The 24,740-nt window shown below is 41.9% G+C and overlaps 1 protein-coding gene across 4 annotated transcripts in view; it reads left to right on the top strand.

The window, feature by feature from the left end:
- prx (periaxin) overlaps positions 1-24,740 on the top strand; it is a 36,514-nt gene that overhangs the window by 8,771 nt on the left and 3,003 nt on the right. Inside the window, exons 2-10 of one of the 4 annotated variants that reach the window (XM_079166148.1) lie at positions 1,620-1,675; positions 3,179-3,286; positions 5,766-5,891; positions 6,841-7,000; positions 9,279-9,472; positions 9,845-10,092; positions 10,370-19,707; positions 19,810-19,880; positions 20,184-24,231. In XM_079166148.1, the coding sequence (XP_079022274.1) occupies positions 5,862-5,891; positions 6,841-7,000; positions 9,279-9,472; positions 9,845-10,092; positions 10,370-19,707; positions 19,810-19,880; positions 20,184-24,231 (14,089 nt within the window). In that variant the 5' untranslated portion in view covers positions 1,620-1,675; positions 3,179-3,286; positions 5,766-5,861. Of the gene's footprint in view, positions 1-1,619; positions 1,676-3,178; positions 3,287-5,765; positions 5,892-6,840; positions 7,001-9,278; positions 9,473-9,844; positions 10,093-10,369; positions 24,232-24,740 lie in introns of all 4 variants that reach the window. The other 3 variants (XM_079166146.1, XM_079166147.1, XM_079166145.1) reach the window with 3 other exon arrangements.

Here is a 24,740-nt window from a genome sequence, read left to right as displayed (position 1 = left end):
CGCTTTACTGTATTTGGCCGCAGCAATTAGCGAGCATCTTTTACACGGTGGTGCGCTGTATCTGTTGCGATTGACTTCCGTCAGTTTTAAGACATTATGGCAGCAGCCTTCTGGGTATCTGTCTTGGGTGGCTCTCTTTTAGTGAGACAGTGTACTATTTGTCTCCTGGCATCACTTTAATTAACATATTTAGTTCAGGACATGGTAAACTGGTTGCCGCCGCTGCTGCTGCTGCTGTTGTTGTTTTCAGTGGTTTCACTGGAATTTTCTTCTGGTTTCTGCTCTAAAGACCTAGCTCCTGCATATAAAACCAATCCTACTCTTACTGCTTCTTTTTCTTTTCTTCACTGTTTCATATAACGTTCTGTTTCCTGGGGGAGACAGTCAACTGGACTTTCAAATAGTAGTACTGCTAATAATGTTTATCTAAATTGAAATTCGTATAGTTACTTTTTTGGTTGTTTCAACAATGTACTGTCATGGATGTTTTGGGGCATTTTGAGTAGTCATGTCCTTTTTATTCATACAGCCTGCAATCACAACAGGGGGCTTTCCAATCTGTACACGACACTCTGTCATTTTCAACTCTTCGATAAGGACAAAATACCTCAACAAAAAACATTACCAGGGAAAACAATGGAAGAAACCTCAGGAAAAACAACTGAAGGGGGATTCCTCTCCAAGGACGGACAGACGTGCAGTAGATGCCGTGTGAACCATGAGTATCCCTGGTTTCCTAAAAGGGTTTGAGTGGAGTTTTTTGGAGACTTTGGATGGTTTGGGCTCGGGTAGCCGGTGCAGAGGCATGACCAAGACTGTGGAAAGAATCTAAAGACCGCCGTCCCGGGAGCTTCAGACTGACGACCCATGTCACGATAGCAGACGCTAAAAGTCCACATGCACCCGCCCGTCATGAACACACCTTTTTAGGAATGCTACTGGAGCTAATTTATTGTTAGATGATCCAGTCCTGTTTAGATGATGTCGTCCTGCGTTTACCGTCGACTCTATGTAGCAAATGTCCGTTGAAACAAAATGTATTGAAAGTGTGACCATTTCAGACTGACCCCAGAGTAAAATGTCCGCAGCAGTGGAGCACATCCACAATGTTATATTGATTTTATTTTTAATATTTTATTTAATTTGTTTTAAAAGTATAACAATCACTCTAAATGCTGAGATCCTCAGAGACATTTTTTCAAAGTTTCAGAAATAAGTGATTGAGATGAAGAATCATAGGCAACACAAGGGCAGACTAAAGAAAAGATGTAGAAGATATGAAAATCAACACACTGTAAGAAAACCATCATAGTATACAGTTAGAGCAACATGATCAACTATTCCTTTTTCTATACGCCTCATTTCTGTCTTTTTTTATTGAGCAGTTTGAGGTTATTGAACAAGTGTTTAATCGAATTGAATGAATTAATTGAATTGAGTCAAGTTAAATTCATTGAGCCAGTTCAGGAAATGGCTTTCATTACTATTTTTTATGACTCTCATACGCAATATGATGAGGGCCCTAATCATGTCCACTGACTCAAACTAGATAAGCACTAAGCTATTACCCAAAAGCAAAAACAGAACAAACAGAATTATTTTTGTTTTTTCTGTTTCAGACTCTGACAGAGACCAAGAGGACAGCCATGTTTTCAGCCAGACCAGAGATCAAGCCGTAAGTACACACAGACGTCCCTCTGCTCATGAAATACACAAACCAACCGCGCTACTGACAATGTTCTTTAGTGAGAGCCGTAACACTGTGTCAGTATTCACTGAGAAGGACATGATACATGTTTTATTTGTGTTCTCAATCCCTTTTTAAAAGCGCCATCTGTCCTTCACACAGTAGCAACACGCTACACTTCAGCTCTGAATGTGCGGACGACACTTTTAGCTCAGTGGAGCGATGCTTTCATGGGATTGCTGTTTGATGACTGAAATGAGCGTTGACAGACGTCGCCGTTTGTTTTTCTGCACAATAATTTACTTTACCGTGTTTGCTAATGTTTCAAATGTAGTGCATTATTACACTCGTTATACTTCATGAAGAGAGTTGTGGATTATTTCAATGTGAGCTTAACTCCATATACAGGGTGCTAAATCAGTCTAGCTTTAGGTTTAGTGTGTATGTGTGTGTTGGTATACAGGGAGTGTGTTTTTATTGATTTTCACACAGTAACTGTTACAGCCACTGTGCGTCAAAAAGGTTTAAGAATTAGATATTTGGTTGTCGATAATGAATCTTCATAAGTCTTTTTGAAAAGCATGAAAGGAATAATAATATCAGTTGTTCTTTTAAGGAGTTTAGCTCACAATCTGCTCCGGTAAACGTGTTGTTGGTGAGAGTCGGAGGTCATGGCGGCCAGACAACAGGTGAAGCACTAAGACAGGATGTTTTTACAAGATTAACCATGCGAGGGTTTAAGAAGCGTTAGAGGAAGGAGATGTGGGAGGCTGGGACATGACGTGTTTCCTCCAGAGAGGAGGTAAGAGGTAAAGAAAGAAGAAAACAAATACACACACACACAGTACAAATAAAAACTCACGATAATAATGATATTAACACTTCTGGAGGATCTATATTATTATATAGATTCAATGAAATAAAGGAGAGACATAATTACCCAAATGTCCCAAATCGTGAAGTAACTCAGAAAGATAAAAGGAATTCAGTCGTAAAGGAAGACCATCGATCATCTGCAGAGGATGACGATAAGTTGAACTTCCTCAGAGATAGAAAAAAAAAGGCGTATTGTTGCTGCCTCTGTGCTCTGACTGAAGTTTCATGACTACATCCTCAAGTTTTATTGGGTTGGTAGCGAAGCGTGTTCAGCATACAGAGTACCTCAGAGTACAACAGCTTGTATTTCCTTTTTTCAAGCTGCCTTAACCTCACATGCACACCGTGACTTATATTCAAACCTGGGGAGCCTGGAGCTCCACTTCTCTCCGGTTGCTCCACTGGAGCCGAGAATGTCAGCGGTTGCTGTAAAATAAATTCACGTTTGCAGGCCCCTGTGTGCTTTAGAGTCTCCCAGAAGCTGCGGTGCAAAGCTGGAGGCCCAGATGATCTTGTTAGTTAAAGTTAAAGGCCAAAACCTCACCGAAAAAAAACGTTGCTTCTTGAATGTTTCAAAGTGACTTAACGCCATCTTCTGCTGTGTGGGGTGTGCAGGTGAAAGACAAGAGGCGGTCGCCCCCCTCTAACAGATCCCCCTCCGCCCAACAACGCAACCCTCACCACAGCGGCTCCGCAGACGAACAGGAGAGCCCCGAGAGAGTGGTGAGACACACACACACACAATACATGAATTAAAAGACTGCTACACACACACACATACCAGGGAACCCATTCACACATGCATGCATCTGCAGGGATGTTAGTGTGCCCATAAGTGTGTGTAGAAATACGTCTCAGGAAGAAAAAGCAATGAAATGAAATTCCAGGTCACGTGGTGTTGAAGGATTTTCAAGTCTTGCAGTAGCTGGAAGGATTACTTGGTTGTGTAGGTTGAACATGCAGTACTATGGGGGCACGCCTGAAAGAACAATGTAGTTAAGTCGTAAAAAAAACTGTTGTCCCTTAAAAGGAATATTTGTCATTTGAGGAAATATGCTTATTTGAGGAAAGGCAATTGCACACCAAGTTTTTTTGTATGCGTTTTAAATGACAAAAATTGTTACACACAGAGTTCGATGTGTTTTATTGTTCTCTTTGTTGCGCAAATTCGCAAAATGATGGATAGCACTACTCCAGGGCTAACGAATGATTGACATTAGCGAGAAGCTATCATTTAGCTGACTATAGTGTAATCACTGCTGTCTAATATTTTGCACCTCCTGTGTTTTGTGACCAATTCCAAGTTGTTCTCCAATCCCCTGCCACTATCTTTCTTTAAATTCCACATCTATGCATTCTTTTATTTCTTCATTTCTTTATTTCTTTATTTCTTTATTTCTTTATTTCTTTATTGCTTCGTGCTTTGGTGTTTGCACGGACGGTGGCTCTGACTGGTCAAACAACCTTCTTTTGGCCGGTTAGCTTAGCTTAGCCTCTTCGCCAGCCTGACAACCTCACAACCAACACTCCAGGAAGCCACTGCTCCCGAACAAGAAATTCCCTGTAACATGTCAACATGCCTGTTTTCACATTTGTGTGCATATTAAACAAACATATGTCATGTTAACAGGTGAGCTTTAGACATGCTCGTAAGTGGAAATTGTTACCTTTTTCGACGGAGCTACGCTAGCTGTTCCCCCCCCCCCGGTTTCTAGTCTGAATGTGAAGCTAAGCTTACCGGCTTCTGGCTGTAGCTACATTTTTTAACAATACTACGAGGAACTTCCATGTTGCTTTGATTTTGATGGTCCCTGTGGATTGAAGCGGCCATTTTTTCAAATGCCAGATACCCTTTAGAAAACCTCTCATTCTGCTGCAGCAGGGGTCTGACAGTCTGCCCCACGCAGACCTGGTTCTGGATCTCCCCTGCCCCTGCCTTCCCTCCAGCGAGCCCAGTAATATGGGCGGAGCATCGAAACAGAGCTCTGCTCCTGACCGGAGGGGTAGCCACTGCTGCTGGGCGTGGAGCTCTCCATCTCCCACCAGAGCTCCGACTGCAGGTCGAAGGCAGCGGCAAAGTTGGATCTGGGTCTGTCTGCGGCGGGCTGGTCTCTGCCGGAGGCCCCGCTATAGTCTGAGCTGAAGGAGTTTCTACATGAACCTGCATTGGGACTGACATTGTGACCCCAGCCGCCACCAGGCAGACCCATACAAACCGGATCACAATAGTCCAGGCCCGATCTGCTGAGGTCATTGTCCAGCACATAAACAACCTTTCATTTCTCCGAGCTCAGCGACCCTTTCATGGTGCAGCAGGTGACCGCCAGCTGCTGGGACCAAAGTCAACAACAAAAAGCTTGTAAATGTGGCAGATCTGAAACCAGCTGCAGGTGTCGGTGTAAACACTCCGACCCACATTCATGGACTGAAAAGTAAAACGTTAGCACTTGTGAAGCAAAGCTGGTGTCCAACAGAAACATCAGTGTAGCTGACAGGCATGTTGAAACAACACACGCTGAGGGATGGAGGGAACATGAGCATTGTAAAACATCTACTAAACATTAATATAATTCCTGTTGAGATAATACACCACCCTTATTTTGTGACACTATTCATTATAGAGATGCATGAATGTATGAATGCCTGAACTTTCTGTAAAACAAATTTTACAGAAATACTACAAATTGTATTACATAACATTTGTTTAGTTGAAAGTTAATGGCTTTCAAATGTAACACCTCGCTGTAAACTCGATATTTTATGAAATTAAGGATGATAACAAACTTGCTAATTGGAGCTCAAAGTGCATTACAAAATAAAAACAACAGTTCAAATATTAAAATATATTGTAATATTACCGAAAAGGAAAGAACTTGAATAATAAACTGTAAAATTAAAAATTTAAGTTTGAACTTGAATAAAAAAAAAAAAGATCATTGTCAAAACCACTTTCACCATCTTCATTTTAATAATTGTAATCCTATAAGATTGACCAGCAGTGGATATATTAAAGAAATGAGGGTAGAGTTTTCAAGAGATTCAAGGTAAAAGCAATAAACCCAAATAATTATTGCTGATGACATTTAAACCTCACTTCTTCGACCATAGTTTGATTGTTTCCGTGTTGTTCTCTTGGCCTCTTGACATCCAGCCACACTGCACATCATCTCACCCCCGTCTGCGTTGTCTGCGTTGTGTGCAGGTGCAGAAGGAGAAGCTCCATGCAGAGCTGAAGCAGGTGCTGAGTCAGAAGAGAAGTCATCTGAGAGAGTCCACCTGCCAACTGGCCCAAGCAGAGATGGACTCAGAGCCCACAAACGAACAGACAGTAAGCAGCAGTCTGATAAACACTGTTCATATAAAGAATGAAATATTGATTACTTTAGTTTGTATGCGTGGTTGATCAGCAACTGGAGATCATGGCTTTAACTACCATAACTATTGTTAAAGGCGATGGAACGGCGATGCACACAAAGTCACTCCACTGCTTGATAAGGTTCACTGTTTCCTTTTATGGTTCGAGTTTATTCCTTCGCTCAGTCACTGGAAAAAGTGGATGTAATCCAAGAATAGAGTGACCTTTCCTCCGTGACAGCTTAATGGATCAAATGGATTCAGATGTAAAGTGTGAAGTGACAAATAACTCTACGGTATATTCAGCACTCACTCAAGTGAAACCAGATATAAAACACAGTTGAAGCCCTCGTGCATTTAAAACATTTTTTGTATTTACCCAGAACAGACAAAAGTGAAATGCAAGACAGAAGAGCATTCAATTTCTTATTTGTTGATGTTTTTATTTATTTATTTATTATTTTTATGCATCCACAGAATCACATGTTTTAAATTCTTCACTTATAATTCAGACAAATGGTGTAAATCTTCAGTGTTCCTGGTGATTTGGATCAGACACTTACTTTATGCTGCACAGGAATAAGAACAGTGAATTTATACTTAAAAAAAGAAACATCTGCTGCTAAGAAATGCTGACCGAGTTATCTAGTCACTCTAGAGTTTAGTTGATAAAGCCATTAAATTGAATACATAATACATTTTGGTCAGGTTATCCTGGTGAGTTGATGACATGACACTCTGCAAAATGTGGGAAATCAGGGCTTCATCTTCAAATATGAATCTAAAGTATTACTGCAACAACTACGGTAGTCTGAGATCTGTCTAACCACAGACAGACCAAAACAAAACGGAACTAAAAAGTTTGTCTTGGGCCTGATTTTGTTAAAAGTCGTGCCATTAAAAGTTGTATGCGTGTCTGTTAGTGTGTGGAGGAAGCCTCTCAATCCGTGGAAATCGTGGTGGAGACGGAGGCGGAGGCCGGAGCCAGCGGCTACAGTGTGACTGGTGGAGGACAGCGAGGGATCTTTGTGAAAGATGTCCTCCGAGACTCACCAGCCGCCAAGCATCTCAGTCTTCAGGAAGGTACCTGCTGTATTACTTATAGGAAACATACTCGGTGCTTCAATATGAAAACATGTACACTGCCAAGCGCTTTGGTGAGTGTGTGTCCATTTGCAAACCAAAACTGATCATCAATATAGTATTCTTGGATATTAAGAATGAAATATTTGGGAATAATAGTCATTAAGGGTGTGACAGACAGTCGCAAATCTTTGTGTTTAAACCGTCAACTCTGTGAATAACCTTGTTGATAAATCTAAAGAATTATAAGAAAAAGGAGAATTAATGTTTGTATGTGTGATTGTAGTCTCAAGCTGTGACGACTAGCAATATTTAGAAATGCATTTAATTTTGCGATTTTATCCGTTACATTTTATTCAGATTGCTTAAGTTTAGTGGCCATTTTTGTGTCATGTCAATTTCTGCTTTAGTTACTACCAATAAAGTGTCAGACTTTTTCATTAAATTCGGTCACATTTACTTTTGAAAGTAATACCGGAAGTATTGTCATATTATCACGTCTAATTTGACGCTTTTCTATGATGTAGTTCCCCAATCTGACCACTGGGGGGCAGCAAAGTTCAATACATGTGCATCGAATCATTTCAACCGACCGCTAGCATGATCTCCAGAGCAAAAAGCTTTCATTAAAACAACCTTTAAGTATTTTATTTTTCTAATAATGATGTTACTGTTGTTATTTGCTATAATCGCACAGTAAGCACTTTTGTGCTAGCAACGATTGAACGCAGTGTTGAAGTTCTTCATTGTGACCACCGGGGGGCAGTGAACATTAGCGGCACTGAACAGACAGACAGTAGCAAGTCAGTGTGTTTGGTGTTTACGCTTTTTTTAGACTATAATAAAGACTTCGAAGAGGGTGAAATAGAAAGGAAAATATGGGTGAGGAAAAAACACATACTACTTCTATTGTGTGGACAGCATTTCAACCATAGATGGTCCCCCTCAAGTACAAGTCAACACACCTGTATTTAATTGACAATGATTTAATATCACATTATCTTGTAATTAGTCATGGAGCCTGAATGAGTATTTCATATTAGACCTTTTATTTAAAAATGTCAGCTTTTCCTCATATTTCCTCATATTCTTATTTGAGATGTGCCATTGCCATACTTTTATAATATTTCTTAATGATTATATGAAATGTGCCCCATTGTTGTTAGATGATTTTTGTTTGCTGTTTTATGATTTTCTTTTTATGCTTTATTTGGGTGAATCTTTGTGGGTGTTACAAAGGCTTACCGTGTTCACATGATTTTAGTAAGATTATAGACTTATAGAAAGTATTCCTTTAACTGCAGAGACCCAGATGTGGTGCTATCACCTGATCCGGTCTTTCAGCCAAGAGGCCATTGTTCGTGACCGGTGTGAAACGAGAGGTCAACTTTGTAACTAGAACATTTTAACGTGAACGACGATCGTTTCCTAAAACAAAGTAGTTTTGTTACCTGAGGCTAACTAACTATTTCATGATCTTTATCTGAACCTAAGTGGTTTTGTTGCCTAAATCTAATTAAGTTGTTTCCTGTGAAGATGGGAGTTCATTTTGAAAAGATTGCTTGTAATGAGCGGATGATGCATGTTGCTGGACTTTTGTAGGAAATTGCACGAAAAATGAGGAGTGACATTTTCGTAAGATATGAGGATATGTTGCTAAGAATGACATATCGAATAATTACAAATACTGGTGTATGTTCACTTCCTTTCCTTGAACCTAAACCAGACCGTCTGGTAAATGTCAATCATGTGAATATGATATGAAAGAAGTCAAGATTGTTCAGCAGATATTCTTACTAAAGTAGTTATTTTAAAGATTTCTTGCATTCATTCTCCCTAAAGAGTAACAGCAGGCTCAAAAGCAGTGATCTGCTGTCCTCTCTGGTTTAAATTGTCAAGCCTGTTTTACCTCTGACAACACCCAGCATGTTAATCCACAAAATAACTAAAGCTATCAAAAACATGTAGTGGTGTAGAAAGTACAATATTTGCCTCTTAACTGTAGAAGTACAGTACTTGAATACAAGTAGTTACTTTCCACCACTGGTACTTGTTATTATAAATGTACTTCATTAGTGCAGTTTTTGGCTATTCTACTCACCGCTGGATGCAGGACACTACCGCACTACCATTCCTATATAATGCTAGTGTGTGTAGGATACCAAATATACATCAGATTGTTTAGAATTTCAATTTTTACCCCAACCCCCAGTTTCATAAATGACTTTGACAGGATTTAACACTGGACATAGTCATTGATAATGCTCTCTGTGTGAAGGTGACCAGCTGCTGAGTGCCAAGGTCTACTTCGACAACGTAAAGTATGAAGACGCTCTGAAAATCCTTCAGTGTGCGGAGCCGTATAAGGTCAGCTTCCAGCTGAGGAGGACCATCCCTGAAGCCGAGGTCTACGTGCGGCCACGAGTTCCCAGTGTGGAGATCAAAGGTCCCAAAGCCAAGCTGGCCAAAATGGTAATCAAATATATTCTGTATTTCTATGTGCTATGCAGTCTCTCAACTGAATTGTTTTGTTTTAGATCAAATTTAATTTTTATGTTTGTCATAATCAGACTTTGGTCATTACCTTACTAAAAGCCAAAATACTTTTACGGGGTTTTGTTGCACATTGCAAACAAAAATACTGAATTCCATTGCTTAGAAATAATATAAACATTTAGTCCAACAGGTCACAGCCTCAAATTGAATTTAAAACGTATTCGTAGTTTCCAAATACTTTCAGTTGTTCATTTGATCAAACTTCATAAAGACAGCATCTCAACAGATAGTACCATACTAAATGTTCAGGCCTTTGACTAACCCTCTTGTTATTCTTGTGTGTGTCAGAGTGTGAAGGGCAGCAAGCCGTTCAAGGTGAAGAAGAAGAGAGGTGGTCGTTTTGGTCTGAAGAGGCTGAAAGAGAAGCGCAGAGAGGAGCTGGTGATAGAGGGAACGCCCCCCAGGCTGGAGATGAGTGACGTAGACGTTGAGTTTTCTCTCCCCAAATTCAAACAGAGGAAGAGTGCGAAGGTTGAAGCAGAAGGAGTAGCAGCAGAAGATGCAGCCGCCTTGGGGAAGGCAAAGAGTAGGATCAGGTTGGCCTTGTTTGTGTCCTTTCTGTTTACTTTTCACGTTGAAATGTTCGCAATTACCTGCTGTGCTGACTGAGCAACATGTGAAGAGGTATGTTGAGGAACATTATAATGGTAAAGAATACAATACTTGTACTACCTGTATTTCAAAGGAATTATCTAAAAAGGTTTTTTTTTAAATATATATATAAAGAATTCTTTGCCAGGAATAATTGCTGTATCTATCTTATAATGTTTTTTTTCTTCATCTCTCCCTCCTTTTTTTACATGGTCCTCTCAGGTTTCCCCACATGAAAACAAAGGGTTACACTGGAGAAGACACAGGAGGAAAAGTGGACACAGGACGACTCGAGGGACAGGTGAATATCTCTCCACCTGAGATAACTGGAGCTAAAGTGAAAACAAAAGGAAAAGGACACAAGTTTGGAATCACGTTTCCTAAGACCAAACACACAAAGTCAGGCTCAGCGTTGGAAACTGGATCTGTAGAGCTGAGCCCTCCGGGTGTGAACACCCAGCTACCATCAATGGAGTTCAGTTTGTCTGGTGATAAAAACATGGACATGGAGAAGGGAGGGGTTAAGATTAATGCGCCTGATGTGGAGTTTGCACTCCCATCAGGAAAAGCTGAGGCATCTTTGCCCACTGTGAAAGGAAAGGCAGAAATCAAAGCTCCTAAAATCAACATCAAAGGAGGAACTGATGCAGTGGCAGCTGTGGGAAAAGTGGATGTAGAAATAGGCAAAGGAGATGCAAAGTTAAGAATGCCAAAGTTGAAACTGCCCAAAGTTAGACTCTCACGTCATTCGGATGAGATAGATGGTGACATCAAGGTAAAATCCAAAGGAATTAAACTGCCTCACGCTGACATAACGCCTCCAAAAGTAGCAATCAAAGGAGGTGGTGAGATTAATCTCCCTGAGGCAACTATCACCAAACCAAAGAAGGAAGTCGATCTCTCAGTAAAAGCTGCATCTATTCAAATGCCTTCTGTTGATATTTCTGTACCAAAAGTGACGGGAAAGTCTGACGTGGAACTCTCACTCCCAGAATTTAAAGGAGCTGGGAAGACAGCAATCAAAATGCCTGCCGTGGACATCTCTGTGCCTGATGTTGATTTGGAATTGGACACCAGACGCAGAATTCCTGATGAGGTGGAGGGCACTTTCAAAGGGCCCAAAATCTCCATGCCGAAGATTGATATCTCATTGCCAAATATTGGATCATCCAAAGTGGATATTGAAGGTCCAGAAGGTGGAGGGAAATTCAATCTACCTTCTGTAGACATCTCTCTCCCAAAGGTGAAACCAGAGGGTGGAGATGTGGATATGGATTACTATGTTGGTGGAGATGGGAAGTTCAAATTGCCTGAGTTTGACATATCTCTTCCAAAGATTAAGTCACCGGAAGGAAAAGTTAATATGAAAGGAGAAGGCTTCAAGTTACCCAAAGTAGACCTGACGCTTCCCAAAGGCAAAGCAGGAACACCTGATTTTGAAGGAGGACAATTTAAATTACCATCTTTTGACTATTCTCTCCCTAAAATGAAGATGAGTGAAATGGAGGTCGACATTGAAGGCCCTGGGGTGAAAGGTGGTAAATGTGAAATACCCACACTCAACATTTCTCTGCCCAAAGGCAAAATGCAAGGAGACTTTGAGGGACAAGGTGGCAAGTTTAAAATGCCTTCATATGATGTAACTCTTCCAAAAATGAAGTTGCCTGAGGGAGAGGTTGTTTTGGAGGGACCTGAACTCAAAGGTGGGAAGATCAAGATGCCTAATGCTGATATCTCTGTTCCCAGAGGAAACGTAGAGGGAGATTTGAACATTGATGGCAGTGAATTAAAAAGAAGCAAATTTAACATGCCCTCTTTAGACATTTCTCTCCCAAAAATGAAGCTACCTGAAGGAGATGTGAAGCTTTCAAATGTTGACTTTTCACTCCCCAAGGCGAACATAGAGGGCAACATGGAGCTGGAGGGCAGTGGTGGTAGCGGTGCCAGGTTCAAGATGCCAACTTTTGATGTATCACTACCAAAATTGAAGACGCCTGAGGGAAATATTGGCCTTGAGGGACCCTCAATTGATATCTCTCTTCCAAAGGGAAAAGTAGACGGTGACCTAGACACTAAAGGTAAAGGAGGGCATTTTCATATGCCCTCAATTGATGTTTCTCTGCCTAAAATGAAATCAAAACGAGGTGACATCAACATCGAGAGACCAGAAATCAAAGGTGGGGAAATTAAAATGCCGACTATTGACATCTCAACCCCTCAAGGAACATTAGAGGGTATCAGTTTCGAAGGTGAAGGGAAAGGAGGCAAATTCAACCTGCCATCTGTAGACATCGCCCTCCCTGCAGTAAAATTCCCTGAAGGAGATGTGAATTTTCAAGGGCCGAAAGTTAAAGGTTTGAAATTTGAAATGCCAAAAATCGACCTCTCACTTCCTAAAGGAAAAGCACAGGGAGACATTGATATTGACATTCACTCTGGAAAAGATGGGAATATTGAAATACCCTCGTATAATATTGAACTTCCTAAAGGAAAAGTCAAAGGTCCTGAATTTAAGGGAGGAAAAATCAACATGCCAGACATTGACCTGTCACTCCCCAAAGGAAAGGCTAACCTCAGTGTTGAGGGTCCGGAGGTAAAAGGAGTCAAATTCAAAATAGCGGGAGATGCTGACATTGACAGGTGTGGGGGTAAGGGGGGCAAGTTTCACATGCCCTCAGTTGATATCTCTCTTCCTAAAATCAAAGGAAAGGGATTTGATGTTGATATCCAAGCACCTGAAGTCAAAGGTGACATTTCACTCCCTAAAGGAAAAGTTGAGGGTGACCTTAATGTTGAGTGTCTTGAATTGAAGGGGAGCAAATTTAAAATGCCAAAATTTGATGTGTCTTTACCAAAAGTAAGTCTTCCAGAGGGTGATGTAAAAGTAAAAGGCCCTGATAACAAGGGAGGAAAAATCAACCTACCAGACATTGACCTGTCACTTCCCAAAGGAAAGGCTGACATTGACCTTAGTATTGAGGGTCCTGAAATAAAAGGAGGAAAATTCAACATGCCCAAATTTGATGTTTCACTTCCAAAGATGAACCTGCCAGAGGGCAATGTGGAAGTACCAACAGTTGATATTTCACTCCCAAAAGGAAAAGTAAAGGGAGACGTTGACATTGAGGGACATGTGGGTAAAGGAGGCAAGTTTCATATGCCCTCGGTTGATATCTCTCTACCTAAAATAAAAGCAAAAGGAGTTGATCTTGATATCGAAGGACCTGAACTTAAAGGTGGCATTTCACCCCCCAAAGGAAAAGTTGAAAGTGACCTCAATATTGAGGGTCTTGGGGTAAAGGCGGGTCAATTTAAAATGCCCAAATTCGATGTGTCTTTACCAAAAGTGAGTCTCCCAGAGGGTGATGTCAAAATAAAAGGCCCTGATAACAAGGGAGGAAAATTCAACATGCCAGACATTGATATTTCACTCCCCAAAGGAAAAACAGGAGTAGAAATTGACATTGAAGGGCATGCTGAAAAAGGAGGAAAATTCAACATGCCAAAATGTAACATTTCACTTCCAAAGATGAACCTGCCAGAAGGCAATGTCAAAGTGGAAGGACCACAGATGAAGGGAGGAGAGATTGCATTGCCAGCTATTGACATTTCCGTTCCAGTGGGAAAGGTGGAGGGAGATATCGATATTGAAGGACCTTCTGGAAAGGGAAAATTTGAAGTACCAAAAGTTGACATATCTGGTAAAAAAGGTAGTGGGCTCCAAATGCCAAGTCTTGACATTAATCTCCCCAGATTCGATCTTGACCTCAGCCTTCCCTCTGGGCTGAAAGACAAAAGTCTTAAAGTGGCCACCAGTGGTCCTGAAGCATCAGGAGATTTGAAGATTTCTGGTCTCAAAAGAGATATTAATCCAGCCAAGTTGAAAGTTAAAGATGCAGACATCTGGACAGGTGGTGTAGATGGTCCAGATGCATCCCTCAAACTTCCCTCTGTCAAACTACCGACAGTTGACATCTCAGCTCCAAAAGTGGATCTAGACTTTGGCCTCACCAAACCTAAAGCTGACGATGTGGAAGTGGAGCTTCTTAAAGCAGAGGGGGGCAGGCCTTCTTCAGGGGGCAGCTTTGATATACCTGATGTCTCTCTCAAAGTCCCCAGTTTCTCTCTTCCCAGGTTTGGTGGGAAGTCTAAGAGTGGTGGTTTGGCAATATCTGGCACCAAGGGAGATATTTCCCTCAGCCTGCCACATGTGGAAGGAGAGATTAGGGCACCATCAGTAGAGTTCGATGGGGATGGAAAAGTCAAAGTAAAAAAGACTAAAATCAAAATGCCCTCATTTGGTGTATCCAAAAAGCATGCAGATGTATCTGTGTCTTGTCCTGATGTGGATGTCAAAGCGAAAAAGGGGGAAATTGACATTTCTAAACCGGAAATCAGTGTTGAGAGCCCAGACAAAAAATCTAAATACAAAGTGAAATTCCCCAAGTTTAAAATATCATCACCAAAAGGTCAACTCTCAGAGGGTGAGGTTGATGCTAAACTGGGGGCAGAAGTGGAAGGGAAGGGTGGCTTTCATGCACCAGATGTCTCTATCAAACTACCGAAGTTCTCCATGTCAGGATTTGGCTCTAAAGAAAAAGATTTAGGTAAGCCAAGTGGTTGCCTTGAGTCTAAGACCAAGGTTAAGATGCCCTCTATTGAGCTGTCACTACCAGCAGCTAAAACATCAGAGACTGAGGTTCTTCTCCCCAAAGCAGAGGTTGATGTCTCAGAGGCCGATATCAGAAGTTATGAGGGAAACCTCAAAATTCCCAAGATGCCAACAATTGACGTTTCCATTCCCAAAATAGACCTGGATGTGTCCCTGCCAAGAGAAAAGCATGAGGCAAAGGTTGATGGACTAGGAGGCAAATTCATGATGCCAGACATAAAGATGCCTGATATTGACTTGTCCCTTCCTAGAGGAAAAACAGGTAACATTGAAGGTCACATATCTCTACCCAAAGGAGGTTTTGAAGGTCCAGATGTTGAAATAAAGGGCGGAACAGGAAAACAAATTGAAATGCCGCAAATGAAAATGCCCAACATCGGTATCTCTCTGCCTAAAGCAAACATCGAAGGTCCAGATGTTGAAATGGGGGAAGTCACTGGAGGGAAATTCAAAATGCCTCACATGAAAATGCCCAACATCGAAATCGCTCTGCCCAAAGGAAAGATCGAAGGTCAATATGTTGAAATGGAGGGAGGTACTGGAGGGAAATTCAAGATGCCGCATCTCAACATGCCCTCTGTTGATATTTCACTTCCAAAAGGAAAGATCGAAGGTCCAGATGTTAAAATGGAGGGAGGTACTGGAGGGAAATTCAAAATGCCTCACATGAAAATGCCCGACATCGACATCTCTCTTCCCAAAGGAAAGATCGAAGGTCCAGATGTTGAAATGGAGGGAGGTACTGGAGGGAAATTCAAAATGCCTCACATGAAAATGCCCAATATCGACATCTCTCTTCCCAAAGGAAAGATCGAAGGTCCAGATGTTGAAATGGAGGGAGGTACTGGAGGGAAATTCAAAATGCCTCACATGAAAATGCCCGACATCGACATCTCTCTGCCCAAAGGAAAGATCGAAGGTCCAGATGTTGAAATGGAGGGAGGTACTGGAGGGAAATTCAAAATGCCTCACATGAAAATGCCCAACATCGACATCTCTCTGCCCAAAGGAAAGATTGAAGGTCCTGAAATGGAGATCAAAGGAGAAGGTGGAAAATTCAGTATGCCAAATTTCAATATGCCCTCTGTTGATATTTCACTTCCAAAAGGAAAGATCAAAGGTCCAGATGTTGAAATGGAGGGAGGTACTGGAGGGAAATTCAAAATGCCTCATATGAAAATGCCCAACATCGACATCTCTCTACCCAAAGGAAAGATCGAAGGTCCAGATGTTGAAATGGAGGGAGGTACTGGAGGGAAAATCAAAATGCCTCATATGAAAATGCCGAACATCGATATCTCTCTACCCAAAGGAAAAATGGAAGTTCCAGATGTTGAAATGGAGGGAGGTACCGGAGGGAAATTCAAAATGCCTCACATGAAAATGCCCAACCTCGACATCTCTCTTCCAAAGGGAAAGGTTGAAGGTCCAGAAATGGAGATCAGAGGAGAAGGTGGAAAATTCAGTATGCCACATTTCAACATGCCTTCTGTTGATATTTCACTTCCCAAAGGAAAGATCGAAGGTCCAGATGTTGAAATGGAGGGAGGTACCGGAGGGAAATTCAAAATGCCTCATATGAAAATGCCCAACATCGACATCTCTCTTCCCAAAGGAAAGATCGAAGGTCCAGATGTTGAAATGGAGGGAGGTACTGGAGGGAAATTCAAAATGCCTCATATGAAAATGCCCAACATCGATATCTCTCTACCCAAAGGAAAAATGGAAGTTCCAGATGTTGAAATGGAGGGAGGTACCGGAGGGAAATTCAAAATGCCTCACATGAAAATGCCCAACCTCGACATCTCTCTTCCCAAGGGAAAGGTTGAAGGTCCAGAAATGGAGATCAGAGGAGAAGGTGGAAAATTCAGTATGCCACATTTCAACATGCCTTCTGTTGATATTTCACTTCCCAAAGGAAAGATCGAAGGTCCAGATGTTGAAATGGAGGGAGGTACCGGAGGGAAATTCAAAATGCCTCATATGAAAATGCCCAACCTCGACATCTCTCTACCCAAAGGAAAGATCGAAGGTCCAGATGTTGAAGTGGAGGGAGGTACTGGAGGGAAATTCAAAATGCCTCACATGAAAATGCCCAACATCGACATCTCTCTTCCCAAAGGAAAGATTGAAGGTCCAGATGTTGAAATGGAGGGAGGTACTGGAGGGAAATTCAAAATGCCTCACATGAAAATGCCCAACATCGACATCTCTCTGCCCAAAGGAAAGGTTGAAGGTCCAGAAATGGAGATCAAAGGAGAAGGTGGAAAATTCAATATGCCACATTTCAACATGCCTTCTGTTGATATTTCACTTCCCAAAGGAAAGATCGAAGGTCCAGATGTTGAAATGGAGGGAGGTACCGGAGGGAAATTCAAAATGCCTCATATGAAGATGCCCAACCTTGACATCTCTCTACCCAAAGGAAAGATTGAAGGTCCAGCTGTTGAAATGGAGGGAGGTTCTGGAGGGAAATTCAAAATGCCTCACATGAAAATGCCCAACGTCGACATCTCTCTGCCCAAAGGAAAGATCGAAGGTCCAGATGTTGAAATGGAGGGAGGTACTGGAGGGAAATTCAAAATGCCTCACATGAAAATGCCCAACATCGACATCTCTCTGCCCAAAGGAAAGGTTGAAGGTCCAGAAATGGAGATCAAAGGAGAAGGTGGAAAATTCAGTATGCCACATTTCAACATGCCTTCTGTTGATATTTCACTTCCCAAAGGAAAGATCGAAGGTCCAGACATTGAAATGGAGGGAGGTACCGCAGGAAAATTCAAAATGCCTCATATGAAAATGCCCAACCTCGACATCTCTCTTCCCAAAGGAAAGATTGAAGGTCGAGATGTTGAAATGGAGGGAGGTACCGGAGGGAAATTCAAAATGCCTCACATGAAAATGCCCAACATCGACATATCTCTTCCCAAGGGAAAGGTTGGAGGTCCAGAAATGGAGATCAAAGGAGAAGGTGGAAAATTCAGTATGCCACATTTCAACATGCCTTCTGTTGATATTTCACTTCCCAAAGGAAAGATCGAAGGTCCAGATGTTGAAATGGAGGGAGGTACTGGAGGGAAATTCAAAATGCCTCATGTGAAAATGCCCAACATCGACATCTCTCTTCCCAAAGGAAAGATCGAAGGTCCAGATGTTGAAATGGAGGGAGGTACTGGAGGGAAATTCAAAATGCCTCATATGAAAATGCCCAACATCGATATCTCTCTACCCAAAGGAAAAATGGAAGTTCCAGATGTTGAATTGGAGGGAGGTACCGGAGGGAAATTCAAAATGCCTCATCTGAAAATGCCCAACCTTGACATCTCTCTACCCAAAGGAAAGATTGAAGGTCCAGCTGTTGAAATGGAGGGAGGTACTGGAGGGAAATTCAAAATGCCTCACATGAAAATGCCCAAGGTCGACATCTCTCTGCCCAAAGGAAAGATCGAAGGTCCAGATGTTGAAATGGAGGGAGGTACTGGAGGGAAATTCAAAATGCCTCACATGAAAATGCCCAACCTCGACATCTCTCTGCCCAAAGGAAAGGTTGAAGGTCCAGAAATGGAGATCAAAGGAGAAGGTGGAAAATTCAGTATGCCACATTTCAACATGCCTTCTGTTGATATTTCACTTCCCAAAGGAAAGATCGAAGGTCCAGACATTGAAATGGAGGGAGGTACCGGAGGGAAATTCAAAATGCCTCACATGAAAATGCCCAACCTCGACATCTCTCTTCCCAAGGGAAAGGTTGAAGGTCCAGAAATGGAGATCAGAGGAGAAGGTGGAAAATTCAGTATGCCACATTTCAACATGCCTTCTGTTGATATTTCACTTCCCAAAGGAAAGATCGAAGGTCCAGATGTTGAAATGGAGGGAGGTACCGGAGGGAAATTCAAAATGCCTCATATGAAAATGCCCAACCTCGACATCTCTCTACCCAAAGGAAAGATCGAAGGTCCAGATGTTGAAGTGGAGGGAGGTACTGGAGGGAAATTCAAAATGCCTCACATGAAAGTGCCCAACATCGACATCTCTCTGCCCAAAGGAAAGGTTGAAGGTCCAGAAATGGAGATCAAAGGAGAAGGTGGAAAATTCAGTATGCCACATTTCAACATGCCTTCTGTTGATATTTCACTTCCCAAAGGAAAGATCGAAGGTCCAGACATTGAAATGGAGGGAGGTACTGGAGGAAAATTCAAAATGCCTCATATGAAAATGCCCAACCTCGACATCTCTCTTCCCAAAGGAAAGATTGAAGGTCCAGATGTTGAAATGGAGGGAGGTACCGGAGGGAAATTCAAAATGCCTCACATGAAAATGCCCAACCTCGACATCTCTCTTCCCAAGGGAAAGGTTGAAGGTCCAGAAATGGAGATCAGAGGAGAAGGTGGAAAATTCAGTATGCCACATTTCAACATGCCTTCTGTTGATATTTCACTTCCCAAAGGAAAGATCGAAGGTCCAGATGTTGAAATGGAGGGAGGTACCGGAGGGAAATTCAAAATGCCTCATATGAAAATGCCCAACCTCGACATCTCTCTACCCAAAGGAAAGATCGAAGGTCCAGATGTTGAAATGGAGGGAGGTACTGGAGGGAAATTCAAAATGCCTCACATGAAAATGCCCAACATCGACATCTCTCTTCCCAAAGGAAAGGTTGAAGGTCCAGAAATGGAGATCAAAGGAGAAGGTGGAAAATACAGTATGCCACATTTCAACATGCCTTCTGTTGATATTTCACTTCCCAAAGGAAAGATCGAAGGTCCAGATGTTAAAATGGAGGGAGGTACCGGAGGGAAATTCAAAATGCCTCATATGAAAATGCCCAACCTTGACATCTCTCTACCCAAAGGAAAGATTGAAGGTCCAGCTGTTGAAATGGAGGGAGGTACTGGAGGGAAATTCAAAATGCCTCACATGAAAATGCCCAACGTCGACATCTCTCTGCCCAAAGGAAAGATCGAAGGTCCAGATGTTGAAATGGAGGGAGGTACTGGAGGGAAATTCAAAATGCCTCACATGAAAATGCCCAACATCGACATCTCTCTGCCCAAAGGAAAGGTTGGAGGTCCAGAAATGGAGATCAGAGGAGAAGGTGGAAAATTCAGTATGCCACATTTCAACATGCCTTCTGTTGATATTTCACTTCCCAAAGGAAAGATCGAAGGTCCAGATGTTGAAATGGAGGGAGGTACCGGAGGGAAATTCAAAATGCCTCATATGAAAATGCCCAACCTCGACATCTCTCTACCCAAAGGAAAGATCGAAGGTCCAGATGTTGAAGTGGAGGGAGGTACTGGAGGGAAATTCAAAATGCCTCACATGAAAATGCCCAACATCGACATCTCTCTTCCCAAAGGAAAGGTTGAAGGTCCAGAAATGGAGATCAAAGGAGAAGGTGGAAAATACAGTATGCCACATTTCAACATGCCTTCTGTTGATATTTCACTTCCCAAAGGAAAGATCGAAGGTCCAGATGTTGAAATGGAGGGAGGTACCGGAGGGAAATTCAAAATGCCTCATATGAAAATGCCCAACCTCGACATCTCTCTACCCAAAGGAAAGATTGAAGGTCCAGCTGTTGAAATGGAGGGAGGTACTGGAGGGAAATTCAAAATGCCTCACATGAAAATGCCCAACGTCGACATCTCTCTGCCCAAAGGAAAGATCGAAGGTCCAGATGTTGAAATGGAGGGAGGTACTGGAGGGAAATTCAAAATGCCTCACATGAAAATGCCCAACATCGACATCTCTCTGCCCAAAGGAAAGGTTGGAGGTCCAGAAATGGAGATCAAAGGAGAAGGTGGAAAATTTAGTATGCCACATTTCAACATGCCTTCTCTTGATATTTCACTTCCCAAAGGAAAGATTGAAGGTCCAGACGTTGAAATGGAGGGAGGTACCGGAGGGAAATTCAAAATGCCTCATATGAAAATGCCCAACATCGACATCTCTCTTCCCAAAGGAAAGATTGAAGGTCCAGACGTTGAAATGGAGGGAGGTACCGGAGGGAAATTCAAAATTCCTCATATGAAAATGCCCAACCTCGACATCTCTCTTCCCAAGGGAAAGGTTGAAGGTCCAGAAATGGAGATCAAAGGAGAAGGTGGAAAATTCAGTATGCCACATATTAACATGCCTTCTGTTGATATTTCACTTCCCAAAGGAAAGATCGAAGGTCCAGATGTTGAAATGGAGGGAGGTACCGGAGGGAAATTCAAAATGCCTCATATAAAAATGCCCAACCTCGACATCTCTCTACCCAAAGGAAAGATCAAAGGTCCAGATGTTGAAGTGGAGGGAGGTACCGGAGGGAAATTAAAAATGCCTCATCTGAAAATGCCCAACCTTGACATCTCTCTACCCAAAGGAAAGATCGAAGGTCCAGATGTTGAAATGGAGGGAAGTACTGGAGGGAAATTCAAAATGCCTCACATGAAAATGCCCAACGTTGACATCTCTCTGCCCAAAGGAAAGATCGAAGGTCCAGATGTTGAAATGGAGGGAGGTACCGGAGGGAAATTCAAAATGCCTCACATGAAAATGCCCAACATCGACATATCTCTTCCCAAGGGAAAGGTTGAAGGTCCAGAAATGGAGATCAAAGGAGAAGGTGGAAAATTCAGTATGCCACATTTCAATTTGCCTTCTGTTGATATTTCACTTCCCAAAGGAAAGATCGAAGGTCCAGATGTTGAAATGGAGGGAGGTACCGGAGGGAAATTCAAAATGCCTCATATGAAAATGCCCAACCTCGACATCTCTCTACCCAAAGGAAAGATCGAAGGTCCAGATGTTGAAATGGAGGGAGGTACTGGAGGGAAATTCAAAATGCCTCACATGAAAATGCCCAACATCGACATATCTCTTCCCAAGGGAAAGGTTGAAGGTCCAGAAATGGAGATCAAAGGAGAAGGTGGAAAATTCAGTATGCCACATTTCAATTTGCCTTCTGTTGATATTTCACTTCCCAAAGGAAAGATCGAAGGTCCAGATGTTGAAATGGAGGGAGGTACTGGAGGGAAATTCAAAATGCCTCATATGAAAATGCCCAACATCGATATCTCTCTACCCAAAGGAAAGATTGAAGGTCCAGATGTCAAAATAGAGGGAGGTACCCGTGGAAAATTTGAAATGCCTCATATGAAAATGCCAGATGTGGACATCTCTTTGCCCAAAGGAAAGATTGAAGGTCCAGATTTTGAAATGGAGGGAGTTACTGGTGGAAAGGTCAAAATGCCTCATTGGAAAATGCCAGATTTTGACATCTCTCTGCCTACAGGAAAACTTAAGGGTCCAGATCTTGAAATAGAGGGAGGTGCAGGAGGAAACTTAAAAATGCCTCACATAAAAATGCCAGATGATGACATCTGTCTACCCAAAGGAAAATGTAGCAAAACTGAAGGAGCAAAGTTTGAAATTGAGGGATGCATATCTAAAATGCCACAGATTACAATGCCCTCACTAGACATTTCACTGCCAAAAGGAAAACCTGAAGGTACCAAAGTTGAACTGAAGGATGAAGGAGGAAAGTTCAAGATGCCAAAAGTGGACATATCTTTTCCGAAAGGAAAACCTTCAATTAAAGTTCCAGAGATAGACATTAAGGGAGATGGTGGACAGTTCAAGATGCCTAATGTTGACATATCTATCCCTAAAGGAAAAGCAAATATTGATATACTAGAAGAGAAAATGGAGGCAGAGGGAGGAACAATCAAATTGCCATATATCAAGATGCCAAAAGTTGATATTTCACTACCTAAAGGTAAAAGTAAAGATATTGAAGCACCTGCTATAGAAATGGAAGTCACAAGTGGAAAGTTCAAAGGTCCACATGTTAAACTTCCAAAGGGTGGTATATCACTGCAGAAGAGTAAATCAGGTGAAGCAGAGATCAACTTACCAACCATTGAGGCAGGAGGGAAAATAAAAGTGCCACAAGTCACATCACCAGATCTGGACATTGATTTGACACAAAGTATACCTAAACAAGACACAGGGGCACGTGGGGAAGCTGATCTGCATGTAGATGGAGAGCACAAAGGTCTGAAACTCAAGATGCCAACAATAGATATCAAAGGTCCAAAAGGAGACCTGGAGCTTGATATAGGACTTCATAGAGGAGAGGGCAAAAAGGACAGGAACAAATTTGAACTACCTGACTTGGATCTCAACACAGCGGGAACCAGCAGCAAAGTAAAGGGGCCAAAAGTCAAAGGAACAAAATTCAGGATTGGAATGCCAAAAAAGAAAACTGGCAGAGATGTAACAGCAGAAGCAAAAATGTGCAAAAAGTGTGGTGAGGAGGAGTTAGGTGGTCAGGTCAAACACAGATGCAAGGGTAAAGAAAGATTTGAGTATGAAGTTGAAGTTGAAACCCACAACGGACATAAGGAGAACAAAGATCGTATTAACATACCAGTGCCAGAGGTTACATTACCAAGTGTTAGCCTGAAAACCAAACAAGGTTCCGCTGACTTAGGAACAGAAGGAGAGAGTGGCCCCTTGTCATCCAAAGCAGAAATCAAAGTTCCCAGGATTCCAGACATAGAGTTTGATATAGGTACATTACAAGATGAAGATGAGGACAAAACAGAAAAGGGCAAGAAAATCAAAATCCCTAAATTTGGTGTTCCATTACCCTCCATCTCCTCTCCTGAGGGAAGAATGAATATATATGGGCAAGAAATCCAGTATGAGGGCCCTAAAATGCCCAAAGTAAAGAAAGCTGTCTTTGTCTTAGTAAATCCTTCACAGGCAGATGGTCCCGCTGCATGCACAGGCCGTCTAGAAGAGAAGACAACAGTTGAGGCTGAAAAAGAGGACGTCAAAGTGAAGATGCCCAAAATCAAAATGGAGCCGAGTTTTGACAAGTCCAAAGATAAATCAGCCGTATCATTTTCTCCTGGCAAATCAGCGTCGTTTGATGTCAGTCTAAAGGGCGAAGGTTCAAGTTCAAGTTTCAATGCTGAAAAAGATGCAAGTCCTCACAAGGGCTCTAATGACAATAAAGGGACATTCAGTGGCAAAATCAAACTTCCAAAGGTGGAGTTAACTTCTCCATATGGTAAGATGGCTACAGTGGGGGAGGACACAGAAATGAGGGTGAAACTGGAAAAGGATTCGTCGCCAGGAGAAATGGAAGACACTAAAGGACTTAAAGTAACATCAGGCAAGATGGCCTTTGCTGGTTGTAGTGAGGAGCTCTCGAAGGAAGTGGTATCATCTCATGCCAGAACAGATATGCTGGACAGGGACAGCTCAGAGTCCCCGGCTAGTTTTACCATGGAGTTCAGCTCAGCAAAGGTTAAGGCTTGGAGTGAGGTCGAGAGCCAAAGCAGGGAGTCTGAAGAAAGAGAGTCTTCCCCCTGGTTCAAGGTCCCTAAGTTCACCCTGAAGCCACACTCAACAGGTAAGAATAACGGAAACTACAAACTGACAAAACATTAAAAAAATTAGACATGGACTTTTACAAAAGGTTGATGCTGTCAAAGTCAAACATGTTTTATCACGTAGTGGTTAAAAAGGAGTCTTGAGACTTGATTACTTGCTTACAAAGAATATTTTGAAAAGTTATGTATTGAGGAGTATACAGTATAGACTACCCTTTTTGTATGATTCATTCAGTTTGTCTTTCAACACTTGAAGATTAACTGCACATTTAAGCCATAAACTAAATGATAGGACTGTAGATGTGATGAAACACATACATGATGATGTTAATATGGACATTTCTTACCAAATTTTTTAAAAAGTCATAGTGGAAAATGATTTAAAATGCCATCTACTGCTTTTAAATCAGCCCTATTATTATTATATAGATTAGAGTCGACTGTTTGGGAATAATCTATTTCATAAAATAAAAGAATGTGAAGGCCCTTTAATCAGACCCCCCTCTTCGCCTCTCCCCACAGCGTCTAT

This window comes from Pholis gunnellus (assembly GCF_910591455.1).
Source record: "Pholis gunnellus genome assembly, chromosome: 9".
NCBI classification, from domain to species: Eukaryota; Metazoa; Chordata; class Actinopteri; order Perciformes; family Pholidae; genus Pholis; species Pholis gunnellus.
This window is presented reverse-complemented; position numbering and strand designations above follow the sequence as displayed.